General features: G+C 36.7%; 1 protein-coding gene across 1 annotated transcript; it reads right to left on the bottom strand.

The window, feature by feature from the left end:
• Window positions 1-11,028: 11,028 nt before the first annotated feature.
• LOC107804067 (actin) lies at window positions 11,029-13,888 on the bottom strand. The gene is made up of 5 exons (XM_016627886.2): window positions 13,808-13,888; window positions 13,110-13,178; window positions 12,571-12,964; window positions 11,463-12,076; window positions 11,029-11,344 (listed from the first exon to the last, which is right to left on the bottom strand). Exons 2-5 carry the CDS (start codon window positions 13,167-13,169, stop codon window positions 11,279-11,281), a joined length of 1,134 nt encoding a protein of 377 aa, XP_016483372.1. The 5' UTR covers window positions 13,170-13,178; window positions 13,808-13,888; the 3' UTR covers window positions 11,029-11,278.
• Window positions 13,889-17,476: the final 3,588 nt, after the last annotated feature.

The raw sequence follows: 17,476 nt of genomic DNA, 5'->3' as shown, positions 1-17,476 counted from the left end.
ATTTTGTGGAAAGACCTGTACTTTGAATTTGGAAAGTTTACCCACCTAAGTTTTAATTTATACACTTTGCTCCGCTCTCTTCCTATTCCGTGACACTTCGGCCTCATTCAGTTTTCATTTTCAACTGGTAGATTAATCTGTGTAAAAGCCTTAGAGTCAAGTGAAAGGATTTATGATATAAATATTCCACCAAAACAAATATAAAACGGAAAAGGTCCAAAAAGTGCTCATATCGTATCCAATTGAGAGACTTTCACGAACCACTATATTTTAGTGGTTATTAACTAGTTGTAACTATCATTTACTATATTACTTCTTATAGCTATGTTTTCAAGTTTTTTAGAGTGTATTCGATGTATTTAAGTTACTGTATTCATGAATACAGTAGCATTTCTAGGCGTGAAACAAGGGATTACAGCTAAACAGATCTTTGTACTGGACTGTATTCACGACGTGAAACAGGGGATTACAGCTAGACAGATTATTATATTCGACTGTATTCACGATATGTATTTGTGAATATAGTAACGTAAATAGCGCAATTCATGGTCTATTCAGTTATTTTTAAACGGAAAGTGAATCAGTTAACATAATAAACTCCTAATATAACTCAACAAACTCAATTATAACACACAAAATTTATATTTCCAGTTATAAAATAGATTCTTAACCGAAAAACACCCCAAAAACATAACAATCTTCAGAGAAAATATGCTGAATATTTTTCCCAACCGATAAATACAACAAAAACAGAGCAATTTGAATACATATATACATCTGAATACATAAATTATATTAATTAAAAAAATATATGAATACATTGACGGAATACAACGAGACAGTGAATACAATAAAATACATGGAATACAGCGAGAATACAATAAAAAAAAAGACAATGAATACAATGAAATACATGGAAATACAGCGAGATACATTAAAATATATTAACAGAAAATTCAAGTTGCTCAGCCTTAAACTCCGTCGTCTTTGTTCAAGAACAACCCTAATGTCGTCTCGTCGAGAGGGCCGCGATTCTGACTCGAAACGCCAATGTTCCTGTTACCATAATACCCTCATGTGCGCTTCAAAAAACCTATTCTTTATAATTGAATTTGAATGGCGTTTGTGGATTGGGACGGAAAACCCCCAGATTGGGCAGAACCCTAGAACGATGAAGAGAAGAGGAAGATAGAGATTTATATAGACTTTTGTTTCTCAGTTTACAACCGCAATCGCAGTGCCGCCAATGGTAACAACATCCGTCAAACACTTTCCATGAACCACCATAGTGTTGTTGCTGCTACACCTGGACTCGATAATTTGGTGATAGAAACTTTCCCCACTTTTACCTACGCTGAAGTAAAGGATCATCATATCGGTAAAGGAGCTTTGAAATGTGTTGTATGTTTGAACGAGTTTGAAGATGACGAAACACTGTGTTTGATCCCAAAGTCTGACCACGTTTTCCACCCTGAATGTATTCCAGATTGAGAGTCAAAGCTGCCCATTTCGATTTGTATTTGGGAGAATTGTGGTTGTATTCATGGAGAAAGAATGGAGTTGAAAGAGAGGGGGTGGAGAAAAATCTGAAAGAATGAGAGAGAAAAATAATGCAAGGCGTATTTTATGGCTTAAGAGTAAGATGTGACCATAAATAGATATTTGGCTATAAAAATCAAAAGGTAGTTATGAAATATAATTTTTTAAAAGGGTATTTATTTAATATAAATAAGGTATCAACCTTTGCTATAGGAGGTAAAAAAATTTTTATTTTATGAATACTCTCCGTTAACGCTATTGGCTCATAAAAGGTCACATTGTTATTTTTCATCCCAAATTTGCCCCAGCCCCTAACGGTCTACCATAGTGGCTAGAGGAGGGTTTTAATCAAAGGAAAAAGGATCAAATTTACCTCTAGACTTAACGAAGTGGTCTAATTATGCTCTCTGTTAATAGTTGGAGACAAATGAGGTCCTGCCATTAGCAAAAGAGTTCAAATAGTTGATGAGTTTTGGCCTAGCTTTTGAAAGATGATGAATTTGTCAATGGCATGAAGCGCAAGTAGAGAAATCAGAGATGAAGAATCGAAAGAGAGAAATTTAAAGAGAAGAAATTTGCTCTGTTCTTCAGTATAATGCTCAAAATGAACGAATAGAGAATAATGAAATCTAAGGCTACTGTATATAACTAATCTAACCAACTAATGGTGCCAAATGTACTGCTAGTTGTACTAACTGTAGTTATTAAGTTAACTAACTACTACTAACTTCATCCTACATCCTTTACACCCCCTCCTCAAGCTAAGACTGGGGAAGATATTCAGAAGTCCTAGCTTGGACATCAAATATGTATGTTGTGGTCGACCAAGGCCTTTAGTAAGAAGATCGACTGCTTGTTCTTTTGTAGCACAATAGTGAGTAGAGATGAGGCCCTGTCGAATCTTCTCACGGATGAAATGGCAATCAATATGGATGTGCTTCGTGCGCTCATGAAAGACAGGATTGGAAGCAATTGCAAGAGCTGACTTGTTATCACAATAGACAGGTACTGGGGACTGATGCTCAATTCCCAGTTCCCTGAGTAAACCAAGAACCCTCACAACTTCAGCAACAATAGAAGCAAGGCTGCGATAGTCAGCTTCAGCTGAACTTCGAGAAATAGTAGTTTGCTTCTTAGATTTCCAAGAAATTAGAAAGTCACCAAGATTGACAAAATAACATGTAACTAATTTGTGTGTATTAGGACATGTAGCCTAATTTTCATCACAAAATGGTGATAGTGATTCAGAACAATGGGCAGTCGGGAAAATCCCCAATCCTGGACTGTTTTTGATACACTTCACCATCTTGAGTGCTGCTTCTATATGGGAAGCTTTAGGACTGTGCATGAATTGGCTGAGACTCTGAACTGTAAACAAAATGTCCGGCCTTGTGATGGTCAAATAGAGCAGCTTACCTAACAACTTTTGATAGGGCCCAAGATCAGTTAGTAGCCCATCATCAGATGATCCTATATGATTATCAAATTCAGAGGTAGTAAGCTTCATATTGAGTTCTATAGGGCAGGCCATAGGTTTGGAACATGAGAGTCCCAACTCAGCAATAAGCTCCAGAGTATATTTATGTTGGTGCATCAATATACCATCATCATTTCTGGAAAATTCTATGCCTAGGAAGTATTTAAGTTATCCTAGGTCCTTGATCTTGAATGAAGATTGTAAGTCATCTTTAGTTTGTTGAATCAATACAAAACTATCACCAGTGATGAGTAGATCATCAATATAGACCAAGACTATCACCATATGATCTGTTGTCCTTTTGAAGAATAGAGAATAATCCAAATGACTCTACTGAAAACCAGCGTCCATCAAGGCTGAAGTTAACTTGGGGTTCTATTGTCTAGATGCCTACTTAAGCCCATAGAGAGACTTGAGCAATTTACAAACTGTAGACTTATTATTTGATCCATGGAAACCTTGAGGAATTGTCATATATACTTCCTCAGTGAGATCACCTTGTAAGAAAGCATTATAAACATCCATTTGATGGATGGACCAATGCCTTGATGCTGTAAGAGCCAACACACTCCTAACAGTAACCATTTTTACCACAGGTGAAAATATTTCTTGATAGTCTAGTCCTTCCCTTTGATTATACCCTTTTGCTACTAATCGAGCTTTGAATCCTTCTACCTCTCACGATGCCTTATATTTGATTTTATAGACCCACTTGCATCATATGGCCTTCTGTCCTTGTGGTAAAGAGACCAACTCCCAAGTTTTGTTGTCCTCCAAAGCTTTAATTTCTGCTTGCATTGCTTCTATCCATCTTTTGTCCTTGATTGCCTCTGAATATGTTGTAGGTTCCACTTCAACAGAAAAGCTGGCTAAATAACTTTGGTACTTTGGAGAAATTGCTTCATATCTAATAACTTCTGAAATGGGATATTTGCAGCAGCTCACAGAACCCAACTTGTCAGGTCTAACATAGCCCTTAAGCCATATAGAGGGCTTAGATACTCTAGTTGATTTCCTTGTTTCCACAACAGAAGGAACACCAGGAGAAACAGTTGGAACTTCAACATTGCTACGTTCAGTAGAAGAAAGAGTGTCCTGTTCAACTATAGGAACAAGAACTATAATAGGTGAGTATGGGACATTAGGTGTGTCATAAGGATTAACAGCAAATAGAACTGTCCACTGGAATCGATTCCAGAGTGAAATCCTGCTTTGGCACTGGGGATATATCCAAGAAAATTGACTTTGATGTGCTTTCAGATGTATAAAAGGGAAACATATCTTCATAGAATTTCACATCTCGATTGATAAAAAATACTCTATTCTCCAAATCCAATAACTTGTAACCTTTTTGATGTGTAGCATATTCTAATAATACTGACCTTACAGCTCGAGGTGCAAATTTGTCATGGTTTATCAGGTTAGTAGCAAAGACATACACCCAATGACTTCCAAGTGTGTCAGTGAAGGAGGCTTACCTAGGAGCAGCTCATAGAGTGATTTGTATGCTAAAACAGAGGAATGAATCATGTTGATAATATAGACAGCAATATCAACAATGTCCCCAATATCTGACAGGTAAATGCCTCTGAAATCTAATTGTCCGAGCAGTTTCAAGTATATATCTATGCCTTCTTTCTACAACTCCATTCTGTTGAGGAGTATAAGGACAGGAGCTTTGATGAACAACTCCATGCAACCGAAACAAGTCTTTACAAGCACTATTGAAAAATTCACTACCATTATCTGATCTAAATACCTTGATATACTTGCCAAACTGTGTCTTAATCATAGTAATGAAGTTCTTGAGTAAGCAGATAATATCAGATTTAAGCCTCATGAGAAACACCCAAGTCCACCTAGTAAAGTCATCAACCAATGTAAGGAAGTATCTCATTTGATTATTAGTAGCAACTTTATAAGGTTCCCGTACATCCATATGAATCAAATCAAAACTATGTAAACTTCTGCTAGTACTAGTTGGAAATGGCACTCTAGTTTGTCGAGCTAAAGGAAAATTTTCACATTTAGACAGTGAACTATTATGTAGGCTACTACTACAGTCTTGTAGACTAGGAATTCTTCTGAGAACTTGAACTGGTACATGTCCTATTCTTTTGTGCCATATATCCATGCTTTCTTTACTAGTTACTACAAAGGCTCTATTTATTGTCTTCCCTAATGCAGCTGACAGAATGTATACGACTTCCTCCTTTTTACCAATCTCCTTGACCCTCCCAGACAAGAGGTCCTGAAACACATAACAATGAGGAAAAAAAGTAACACTACACTTGAGATCCTCTATCACTTTTGAAACTGACATAAGATTGAATTTGAAAGATGGTACACGTAACACATCTTTTAGTACATGACCTCCTGTGAACTGACACTCTCCCGTATGAGAAATAGATGTTGAATCTCCTGTAGGCAGTTGAACTTGCCCTGAATTCCCTACTAAAGTTTCATTTTTCAGCAAACTTTTTCACTAGTCATATGGTTAGTAGCACCAGTATCAACTATCTACTTATAGAGTTCTAAGTTTTCACACAATGCTACATTACCACAAAAACATTTGCCTGCCATGTTGACACTTGCTTCTCTAATGGAATTTTCATTCAGCAATTGTAGCAGCTGGTTATACTGCTCCTTAGTGAAGAATTGAGCAGTTTCAACACTGCTACTTGGTTGATATGCAACTGGTGGAGTTCTCAATCCCCACTGTCCAGTTGTGTCAACCATCACTGCATTTGCTTTCTTCTTCTGCTTGAAGTCAGATGGATATCCAACAATCTTGTAAAAATTCTCTTTCTGATGCCTTGTCTTATTACAAAATTCACATTTCATTAGCTTGTAACATTCATTTTTAGTATGACCTTTTAAATGGCAAAAATCACATTCTAAGTTGTAATTTCTCCTTGGTCTAGATGTGGAATGAGTAGTAAACAAAGCAGTAGGATCAGTGTGCCCCTGCTTGTCCATAGGCACTACCAGCAATCATTTTCCTACTTTCATCTTGAACTACCATAGCATAGGCCTTATCTATAGATGGCAAGGTCGGCATCAATAAGATTTGGCTCCTTGCTTGATCAAAGTTATCATTCAGTCCCATTAAAAACTACAGCAACCGCTGATACTCCAATTGATCAATGTATTATGTGGCAGATGGAGGAGGTGGCAGTATCGAATCATATTCTGCCTAGAGATCCTTCAGTTTGTTGAAATATGTCAATACTGATGAAATCCCATGTGTTAGGGTGAATATCTCCTTGTGCAAGTAGTACAATCTCTATCCATTCACTTTGTCAAATCGCTCCTTGAAGGCAGCCCATACCTTCTGTGCATTAGAGAAAAATAATACTCGTGTGACCAATTCTCTACTTACATTGCTCATAAGTCACGAAGTAACAATGGCATTACATCGATCCCATTGACTTTCCAAATCTGCACCAAATTGTTCCTTTGATGTCAATCCATCAACTAGACACAACTTATTCTTCCCTAACAGTGCGACCTTCATCGCACGACTCCAGAGATAATAATTTTCCATCCCTGTCAAAATCAATCCCACCGACATAGATCCGGGACCATCTAAAGTGTGTAGGTAGAGATGATGATTGTGATCTAGAACAACTGAGCTACCGACCGCTCCAACCCCAGATCCAACTCCATTATTTGCATTAATTGTTGAATTTTCAGGAATTGCCATTGAAATGTGCAAAATTAGGGTTCAAAATATCTGGATTTGAGTAGATTCTCTCAAATTTTCCTTCAATTGCACGCAAAATTCCCTAGAATCACTCATTTAAATGCTCTGATACTATGATGAATTTGTCAATGGCATACATCTCAAGTAGAGAAATCAGAGATGAAGAATCGAAAGAGAGAATTTTAGAGAGAAGAAATTTGCTCTGTTCTTCAGTACAATGCTCAAAATGAACGAATAGAGAATAATGAAATCTAAGGCTATTGTATATAACTAATCTAACCAACTAATGGTGCCAACTGTACTGCCAGTGTCACGCCCCAAAACCGAGGAGCGCGACCGGCATTCAACCGAGTAAACCCGACTGAGCAAGCATGTTAGATTTCATTCTACCAAATTTCATCTTTGAATAAAGAAGAGATGTACTCCATTAATCATATTTTAACAATATTTCATTAACAACTCTCGTTTCATTTACATTGGCAACTTCATTGATAATTCTCAAAATATTACAAGTTTATAGATTCATTAAGAACATGTTTACCAAATACCAACATTTCTAGTTCAATTCCCAATATCAAACACCAACCACAACCTGCCTACAGAGCCTCTAAATACAACTGGAGAGTAATATGGAAATACCGGTAATAAGGCTCCGGTCATACCTCAAAATACAAAGTATATAAGAAACATAAGATACAAGACCCCGAAATGAAGTGGGGCTCACCAAGTCAGCTGGAAATAGTATACTGCTATCACTGATCAATGTCGCCTGCTGTGGGACCACCTGTATCAATTAAAGATACGGCGCCCCCAGCAAAAGGGACATTAATGCCGTCGAATAGTACTAGTATATATAGCTAGAAGTCATCTTCCAAAATAGAATAACCACGTAAGAAAGGAAATCATAGCATGTCAAGCAACTATAAAATGTCCCATAAATTTACATTTCAAGTTTTTATTATACTTACCTCACCTAAACTTCCTTGGGATCAATTCAGCCATATGAACTATACGTGAGATACAAAATATAATGTAATCACAATAACATGTATATGCAAGGGCAATAAAAAAACCATCTACCATTTGTGTTAAATAGGCATCTCGCCAAACCATTCGGTCCTTTCTTATTATGCACATATACGTTTTATAGACCGTTTGTAAGACTTACATATTACATTATACACCTATGTGTTTCATAGCCCGCCCATAAGGTTCACATATTATATTATACATCTATGCATTTCATATCCCGTCCATAGGATTCACATATTATATTATACATCTATGCGTTTCATAGCTCATCCATAGAATTCACATATTATATTATACACCTATGCATTTCATAGCCCGTCCATAGGATTCACATATTATTTTATACACCTATGCATTTCATAGTCCGTCCATAGGATTCACATATTATTTTATACATCTATGCATTTCATAGCTCGTCCATAGGATTCACATATTATATTATACGCATGTGCGTTTTATAGCCCGTCCATAGGATTCACATATTATTTTATACACCTACGCATTTCATAGCCCGTCCATAATATTCACATATTATATTATACACTTATGCGTTTCATAGCCCGTCCATAGGATTCACATATTATTTTATACACCTACATGTTTCATAGCCCGTCCATAGGGTTCACACATTATACACAATAAACCTTTCATATCGTACTTAGTTTCATTGGTACCTTTAGCTACTCACAACATCATTACTTTATTTGCTCTTTTGGCCATACATACGATTCTTCTTTCATGGCACAATGGTCGTATTTCATATTCCACACTTTTATTTCTTTTCTTTCATGGATCATCATCATAAATATAGAATAATCCAGAAATCATAACCTTAAGTTCATTAGAAATGAAGACTTAAACACAATAGATTTCTTTCCAATAAATGGAGTAAAATGATTAGCAATCGAAGCACATGTTAAAATCATAGACAAGTAACACCATTTAATTCTTGAAATACTTTCCCCCAAAGAGCGCAACACACAATTTGACATACTAGCCTTTATTTGAAACACGACGCAAAGCCGTAACATTTTAATACGCAACCCATACTTTGATCATATATCTTCATTCATAAGGCTCATTTCGGAATAGTCAAGTTTATAGGTAATAACCCAGAATATAGAAATTAGGAATTTTGAGTCAACCATACTTGAACTTATGGAAATATTTATGGAATTCGATTCTAGGAGAGAAAGTTTAGCCAACATACTTGAGATTTGCCCCTTAGTAATGCTACGACGTCCACCACACTAAACAACTTCAATCTACAACAATGCAGCACATTTGTACCAATATTAGTAAGATTTCTATACTTTAAGTCATTTAGACTTTTTATCAAACAACTAGTGTGCATATCTTTCTACAACCTCCCTCAACGGAACTTCTTCAGCTAACAACCACCTTCCATACCAATGATTCACCTTACCGTCATCTCTAGGCTATCAACAACTTCCATTAGCACATGCATGCCCAACATTCATACCCAAACCATCAATCTCCTTGATTAACCTATTTCACATTCTTTACAACACCAACACAACCTAGGTTTATGGCTTCCAATCACCATCCCATAAGTCCTAACATATGTTTCATACATAAATAATCACCATAGAGTAGTTAGAGATGGTAGACATACCTCTTGTAGTAAGAATCTTGAGAATCCCCACTTGTAGTGTTCTTGACCAATTTGGGGATTTGAATGGAAACCTATGGATTTTCAAGATTAATCCTTGTGAATATAAGTGTTTAGGAGTAGAAATCAACTTAAAATACTTCAAAAACATTACCTTGGTTTATGGGAGGGAAGTATGGAACGAATTCCCCTTGATGGAGCAAGCCCTAGCTCAAAAAATGACTTAGAGACCCTCCATACCCGGTCTTGGGGGTATTTGTAGGGCTGCTATGTGCGCGGTCGCGCACGGACCGCGCACACAAGGCAAAAACTTTCAAATATGCGCGGCCGCGCATATGACACAGATCCAGTAAAATGGTCATAACTTTTTGTATACATATCCAAATGAGGAACGGTTTGATGCATTGGAAACTAGACTCAAAGAGCTTTAATTTGATAGGTTGTGAATCACATAGATCTTTATATATATGTAGATATGCTCGTCCAAAGTTTGGTCTTGTGCGTACTCATTTGAAATTTTAGTCTATCATGTAATTTTCCAACTTGGCTTAGATTTAGGCCTCTCCTTAGACCCCAAATCACTTGTAATACGATTTATACACTTATTACCATATCCAATTGATATCCATCATATTAATAATCCTCATTTGCACACAAAATAAAATAATTAGCCTACCTTGGCACCACGAAATCTTAAATGACTTAGCGAAATTTTCCGGAGACGGCAATTATTAAGTTAACTAACTACTACTAACTTCATCCTACATTCTTTACAAAAGATCAAGTTGGATAGATAGCTGCTTAAGCTGCATTAGCCTTAGAACAGGCCAAACACCTAAAGCATATGGAAAGCCAGTGTGTTTCCATCTGCAAGGAAACCCAAGGCTTACAGGAGAAAATCTTGGCATTGTCGAAGAAAGCAACTCCACGAGGCAGTGTTGCCAAAAGCGAAAAGCTCTATAAAGCGCTCCAGATTGCTTGCGGCTTTAAGCGCAATGTGCAACTACGGGAATAAATAAAATACATATGTAATTCACGAAAAGAGAAGCAAATTCACTTATTTGCTGATAATATTTATTGTTTAGTACCACTCGCTTCAAGATATGACTCATGGGCATTGAGGCACGCGCCTTAGTGCCTTGCCTACACTAAAGTGCAGCTTAAGCGAGGCGAAGCGCCCTCTTTGAGCTTTAGAACAACACTAGGAAGCAACTCCCAACCGAACGAATCATTACCGAGCTGCACCTACATACAATAGACGCCTAGCCCAAATAATTTACGTGAACTGATGTGTGCCACTACCGGGGGAAATAAACTGACAAAGTTCATGGTCCATGCACACAATCTCAAGGGCTAGAGTTAGCACATAAAGAAGAGCTTCAAAAGATGGAATTCATGGCTGAGTTCACAAATAAGAAGGGCTTCACTAATTGAATTACTTGAGCCCCATATTGTTGTCTCCCAGGCGGTATTCTTTGCCCCTTGTAGAGTACAAGACCTGAATTAATGACTTGCCTTCAAATCTGAATTATATGGATTTCTCCAAAATAAAATCCAAAGAAGGCTGGGAAATAGCAGGCCTCAGTTTCCCGACAAAGATTAAAAACCATAAAATATAACAGAACTTCCTTGAACAATGCATTAATAAAAAGATCACTTCAAGTACTGAGTTGGAACAATTTATTACATTCGTCCTCTTAAAATGTTACTATATTAGAAACAAAGAGAAAAATGAGGACATGGAAATACGACAACATCATCATTGACAATGAAACAAAACTAGAGACCAGAACACAGTCCACAACCAATAACTATCTAAAAGCTGCTATCCAGAAACAAATCAAAAAGAACATAGGAATAGCTATCAGAGAGACAGATTATCTTTATCTCATTAGAAGCACTTCCTATGCACGATTGAGGGGCCAGACTCATCGAACTCTGCCTTAGCAATCCACATCTACATTTCAAAGAAGAAAAATATGTTAAGCATCATCACTAACATAATGACTAATGGTAAACTAATCGAAAACTAAAGCAACTTCTGGTATAGTATAACATTGAATAAAAACGCTTACCTGCTGGAAGGTACTGAGGGATGCCAAGATGGAACCTCCAATCCAAACACTATACTTCCTTTCAGGGGGAGCCACCACCTTAATCTTCATGCTGCTAGGTGCTAAGGCGGTGATTTCCTTGCTCATTCTGTCAGCAATACCAGGAAACATAGTGGATCCACCACTAAGTACGATATTCCCGTAGAGATCCTTCCTGATATCCACATCACACTTCATTATAGAATTGTATGTTGTCTCGTGGATACCAGCAGCTTCCATTCCAATGGTGGAAGGCTGGAACAACACCTCTGGGCATCGGAAACGCTCTGCTCCAATGGTAATCACTTGGCCATCTGGCAATTCAAAGTTCTTCTCAACAGTACTGCTTGACTTAACCATATCCAACTCCTGTTCAAAATCAAGAGCAATGTATGCTAGCTTCTCCTTCATGTCCCTAACAATTTCCTTCTCAGCACTGGTGGTGAATGAGTATCCACGTTCGGTGAGGATTTTTGCCAAATGCTCTGTGAGGTCACGGCCAGCAAGGTCAAGACGTAGGATCGCATGCGGAAGCGCGTAACCTTCATAGATTGGAACTGTGTGGCTAACACCATCTCCGGAATCCAAAACAATACCTACAAGAAACCACACAGATTTCAGGCAGTCAAGAATCGTGAATGATCCTCAATGTATTACTATATCTTAACAGTCTGCACAATTTAAATAACTGAACCACCCCAAGTCACGTCTTCTTACTATCTTGCCCGGATTTGATTTATGTTAATACATACCATACTATTTGTTCAATAACCTAGATCAATCAATCCTCAACTGTAACAAAGTAAAATTCATTCCGTAAATTTCCCCATCGTTTCCAACACTTCTCCATCCATACACACAGTTATTATTTATCAATAATAAATAATGACAATCACAATCATCTGATTTTGAACAAAAATCCTCAATACAGGGGTCATTGTAAGCCATATAACCTCTACTGGCTAACTCCCACATAAGTGATGATACCAATATCCATGAGATCCATTGCTAGTTTGAGTGGATATTTTATTACAGATAAATTGAATGCGATCAACATCAAAAAAGAAAGTGCAGAATGTGAATATCTTACCAGTAGTACGACCACTAGCATATAAAGACAGAACAGCTTGAATTGCAACATACATTGCAGGGCAATTGAAGGTTTCGAACATTATTTGAGTCATTTTCTCACGATTGGCCTTTGGATTGAGAGGTGCTTCAGTAAGCAGAACAGGATGCTCTTCTGGAGCAACTCGAAGCTCATTGTAGAAGGTGTGGTGCCAAATCTTCTCCATGTCATCCCAGTTATTCACTATACCATGTTCAATAGGATACTTCAACGACAGAATACCACGTTTTGACTGGGCTTCGTCCCCAACATAGGCATCCTTCTGCCCCATTCCAACCATCACTCCAGTGTGACGAGGACGCCCAACAATGCTTGGAAAAACAGCCCTTGGGGCATCATCTCCAGCAAAACCAGCCTATGAACCACAAAAACTACAGGTGAGAACGGATTTTCGAATTTCTTTGACCATTCATTGCTTCGATTTCAAATAAAAGATAAACAACTAGGATAAATGAGGACATTGAAAGCAGAATGATAACAATTGATTGTCAATTCATTACCTTGACCATACCGGTTCCATTATCACAAACAAGTGGTTGAATGTCATCAACGTCTGCCATTTCTTACAACTGTTAAGGGAATTAACAAGTTAGCAACAAATGTTACCCCACTCAAGCATATTCCAATACATAATCAGATTTTCAGGAAACATATTCCAAAATTTGCTCATGATTCAACTAAAAGATTTCGAATGACATTCCTCACTCAAGCATTATTGATCAATGCATACCACATTAAAAATGAAAAAATAAAGAAAATCAATCCTATTAACCTAGTGCACTAAGCTCCCGCGAAGGGTCGGCCACAAGGGTCTATTGTACGCAGCCTTACCATGCATTTCCGCAAGAGGCTGTTTCCACGGCAAACCCGTAACCTCCTGGTTACGTGACATCAACTTTACCAATTACGACAAGGTTCCCCTTCCAAAATCAATCCCATTAACCAATTAATGTAAAATCAATAGGTGTTATTATATTACGTAAACAAGGATGGGAAATGGACAAACGAATGCATAACAGATGACCGTTAATTTTTAATACATAAAATGGCCCACAGTTGAGAGAGCAATTACGTACGATCGATACATGCACCAGCTGAATTTCAACTCTCAAGCAGTAATAGAATGAATACGAAAGGGAAACCTTATACAATGAACAAGACGTAAAAATTGTAATTAAGAAAAGGTCATTTTTCTCACCTTTGCTCCTAGAATTTGCGTACGAGTGAAAGAGAGAAAAACAATACTGCTTCTGAGGAGGAGGAAATGAAGAAAAAGAACAATGAAAACCGCAATTTCGGATCTCGTGGATTATGCGTTGCGCTATACGTGTATAGAAGTGCACATATAAGGGTAAAATGTTGGGGGAAATACAAACGGACAGAAATACATACGCGTATATTCGGGACTCCATTGATTTTCCTATTAATTCTACACTAAATTTTCTAAAAGAAAAAGGTTTTAATAATTAGCTGTAATACTTAGAATTGTTCAATTTGTTTATATTTTTAACATTTGCAAATATTTCTAGTTTTCATTGCTATTAATAAAGTTCCAATGTGAAATAACTAGTGGACTTCACACAGATCGAAGCCAGGATTTAGAGTTTATGAGTTCGGAGTTTAAAACTTATTCAATTATAATTTTTTAAGATAAATATATAGTCTGAACCAAAGCGACTAAGCCGAACACGTAGTCGATGGGCTAGCTCTGCCCCCAACTTTACATGTCCGACTTTTTCAAAAAAGAAAATTCAAATTTACTTCTTAACTTTATTAATTATGCTTTAAAATTACCATCAAGTTGGCGCTTCGTTAGAATCATTGGCGGAGGTAATATTAAAACAAGAATTTAATGATGGCCGAAGTTAGTTAATTTCAAATAGTACAAGGACAAATTTGATTCTTTTATTATGAAATACATATTATATGAATGTCTACTAATCAAGTATAACTCCCATTACTTTTCTCCATTAATCTTCCACTACTTCTTACCATTACAGTTGTAACTCTCACATTTCCATAACCTCCTCCATAATCTTCCCTATGATCTCAATAGTTAATACTATGTTCATCACATCCCTTTGTATTACCTCAATATCATCCTATAAATAGAGGGTTTGGGAATCACTTTGTACACACTTGAATACATGGAAGAAATAAGAATCTCTTCTCTATTACTCCCTACATTCTTGTCTATTTTCTTGTTTTATTGCTTTGAGCTAAGTTTCGTAACACGTTATCAGCACGAGTCTCTAACAAATTGAGATTATTTGCGCCAGTCAGGTTTTGTCTTCTTCCCAACAGAGATATACTTGATATTATCTGATGGAGTAAGAAAAATGAAATGTCTTGCCGTGAAAAGGTGAGATTAATTCCAGAGCAATTCCCAGGTATATATGATTACAGTGAAACTTTGAATCATAACTTTAAGCTGAATGATATATGCTAAAATTGATAAAAGATATCATGACATACTTACTTGCGGCAATAATTATTACGTAAACTTTTCTACCAATCCTATAATGAATTGATTAGATTACTAATTTGTGGAGTACTAAAATAGCTTACTGTTTATGAGCATGAAATTTTTCTCTTGATTAGAGAGTTGGACTCACCAAAATCTAATAATAAATTAAAACGCATAACGTGGATTATAAACTTGATTGATATTTTCTTGTGATTATTAACTACTAATCCGAAGTTGCTTTTGTAAGAGATATTGTTAGATAAGTAATATCATATAAGGACTGCATAGCAAAATGAAAAAGAGGTACTGAGGTTTCTTACATTGTCACTTATAAACTCCAGAAACTTTGTGTTAGAAACTAAGCGTCCACCAGACTACATAGAGAACCAGGTTCTCTATGAGTTTCCACTGAAGCTACTGAGGAACCGAACTGTATAGCGATCTGGTCCTATATCAGCTTGGTACAGTGCTAGCTGCGGAACCAGCATGTAGATGAGACACAAGATAAGTTCCCACTGTATAGAGAACCAGATTCTCTAGCAGTTCCTACTGTAAGCAACAGGCTGTGCAACAAATCAGTACAGGGAATCAGGTTCTCTAATTGTTACCATAGTAGCTCGGCAGTAAGTAAAGAATACAGAAGATTTTTACGTGGAAAAATCCCAACCTAAAGGGACAAAAACCACGACCTGCACTTGTAGGTTTTCAACTTCACTAAGGGGTCGTTTGGTAGGATGCATTAGATAAAATAATGCATGCATTAGCTTTGTGTATTAATAATACATTGTTTGGTACACATTATGAACTTATGCATTAGTTATGCAAGCATTAGCTATACATCCTATTTGGTATTATCCTATGCATAACTAATGCATAGAAAACAATGGTATTAACAATGCAATGAGTTTTAATGGTGAGAAATAAAATTATATCCCTAGTAAATAAATAAATACTTAGCATTTTTTTTTATAAATAAATATTTAATTTTATTTTTCAACATAGGTAGACAAATCAAATAATTTTTTGTAAACTTTTTCATATAAAAATATTTCTCAACATATATTTCTTTTAAAAAGTTAGAGTGTGAACTAGTTTTGAGGGTATTTTTGTAAACAAACAATTCTTTTAGAAATTGTGCAATGTTTTAATACATCAAACCAAACAATGGATAAGAAATATGTCAGCATAACTAATGCAAGCATAACTAATACCAGCATTACTAATACACCTTATTCAGCATTATTCTTATGCACCCTACCAAACGATCCCTTAATGAAAAAAATTTGTAAACACCTATTACAAGCCACTTTATAATACCTCTATTACAAAGGATTCAACTCAACTAACTTGTGGCACTCTCACCACAAGCTACTTTGTGACTCTTTAGTTACAAAGACTTTGACTAACTTGTGATACTTTCACCACAAGCTACTTTGTCACTCTCTAGTGACAATGACTTTAATCACTCTAACTTGTAATAACCCTATTACAAGCCACTTTGTAATAACTCTATTACAAAGGCTTTACAACTCGACTAACTCTAGCCAAGACACGAACTTGGAGGGTTTGTGGTTTTGGGTTTCCTAAAACAGCTTCTAAGAAAGCAAGATAAGAGTTACAATTGAAGAACAAATAACAAAGACTCAACAAACCTAAGGACTTAAGATATCTTCAATCTTGGATCCGGTCCTAGAGGTTGAAGCAGCTTTGTTCTTGAGAGAGGTTGTTCTTGCACTTGAGAGAATATTTTCGTTTCTGATTTGGCAAGTCTTGAACCTGAATCTTGTGCCTTGCATAAGGTTTATACCACAAAAACCATCACCTTAGTGATGACAAATCTTGGTTAGTACATGCCTCCTCTTAATGGGAAGTGACTGTTGCACTGTCTGCTGCACTGTTGCAGGCAATCACTTTTTGCAGTTGCTTTCTAGCTGTACTGTTGACTTATACTTCTATCAGGGGAACACAAAGGTATCTGGTCCCTAATTTGGTTCCTGTGAATCTGAAGGCACACTGTCCAGATTATCTTGAGTCGATTAACTTGAATGATTGTACTAGGCATGCTTCAGGTCCTTTATCTGGTACTCTCATGAAGTAAGTTGTTTTACCTTCCTTGATGGTATTTATACGTGTGTGACATCACTTACAATGATGTAAGCAAGGTAGGTAAAAAACCTTCCATAGAAAGTTGACTGTTGCACTGTTCCTGTGCAGTAGCGTGTGTAGGCAGTAACTTTCCTGCTGGAGATTTGACTTCATACAGTCTCCTCAGGAATTGATAGCGACCTGTTTCCTCAGCTGTTCCTTCCTCTCTGAAGAGTTGAGTTATATTCCACGCTGGATCCCAACCTGGAACTTTATGATCTCAAGGTCTTGTAGATGTGTAACAGGTTTCGTATC

Source organism: Nicotiana tabacum, chromosome 5, assembly GCF_000715075.1.
Source record: "Nicotiana tabacum cultivar K326 chromosome 5, ASM71507v2, whole genome shotgun sequence".
In the NCBI taxonomy this organism is placed as follows: Eukaryota; Viridiplantae; Streptophyta; class Magnoliopsida; order Solanales; family Solanaceae; genus Nicotiana; species Nicotiana tabacum.
The sequence above is the reverse complement of the archived record's forward strand: the minus strand, read 5'-3'. Positions and strand labels throughout refer to the sequence as shown.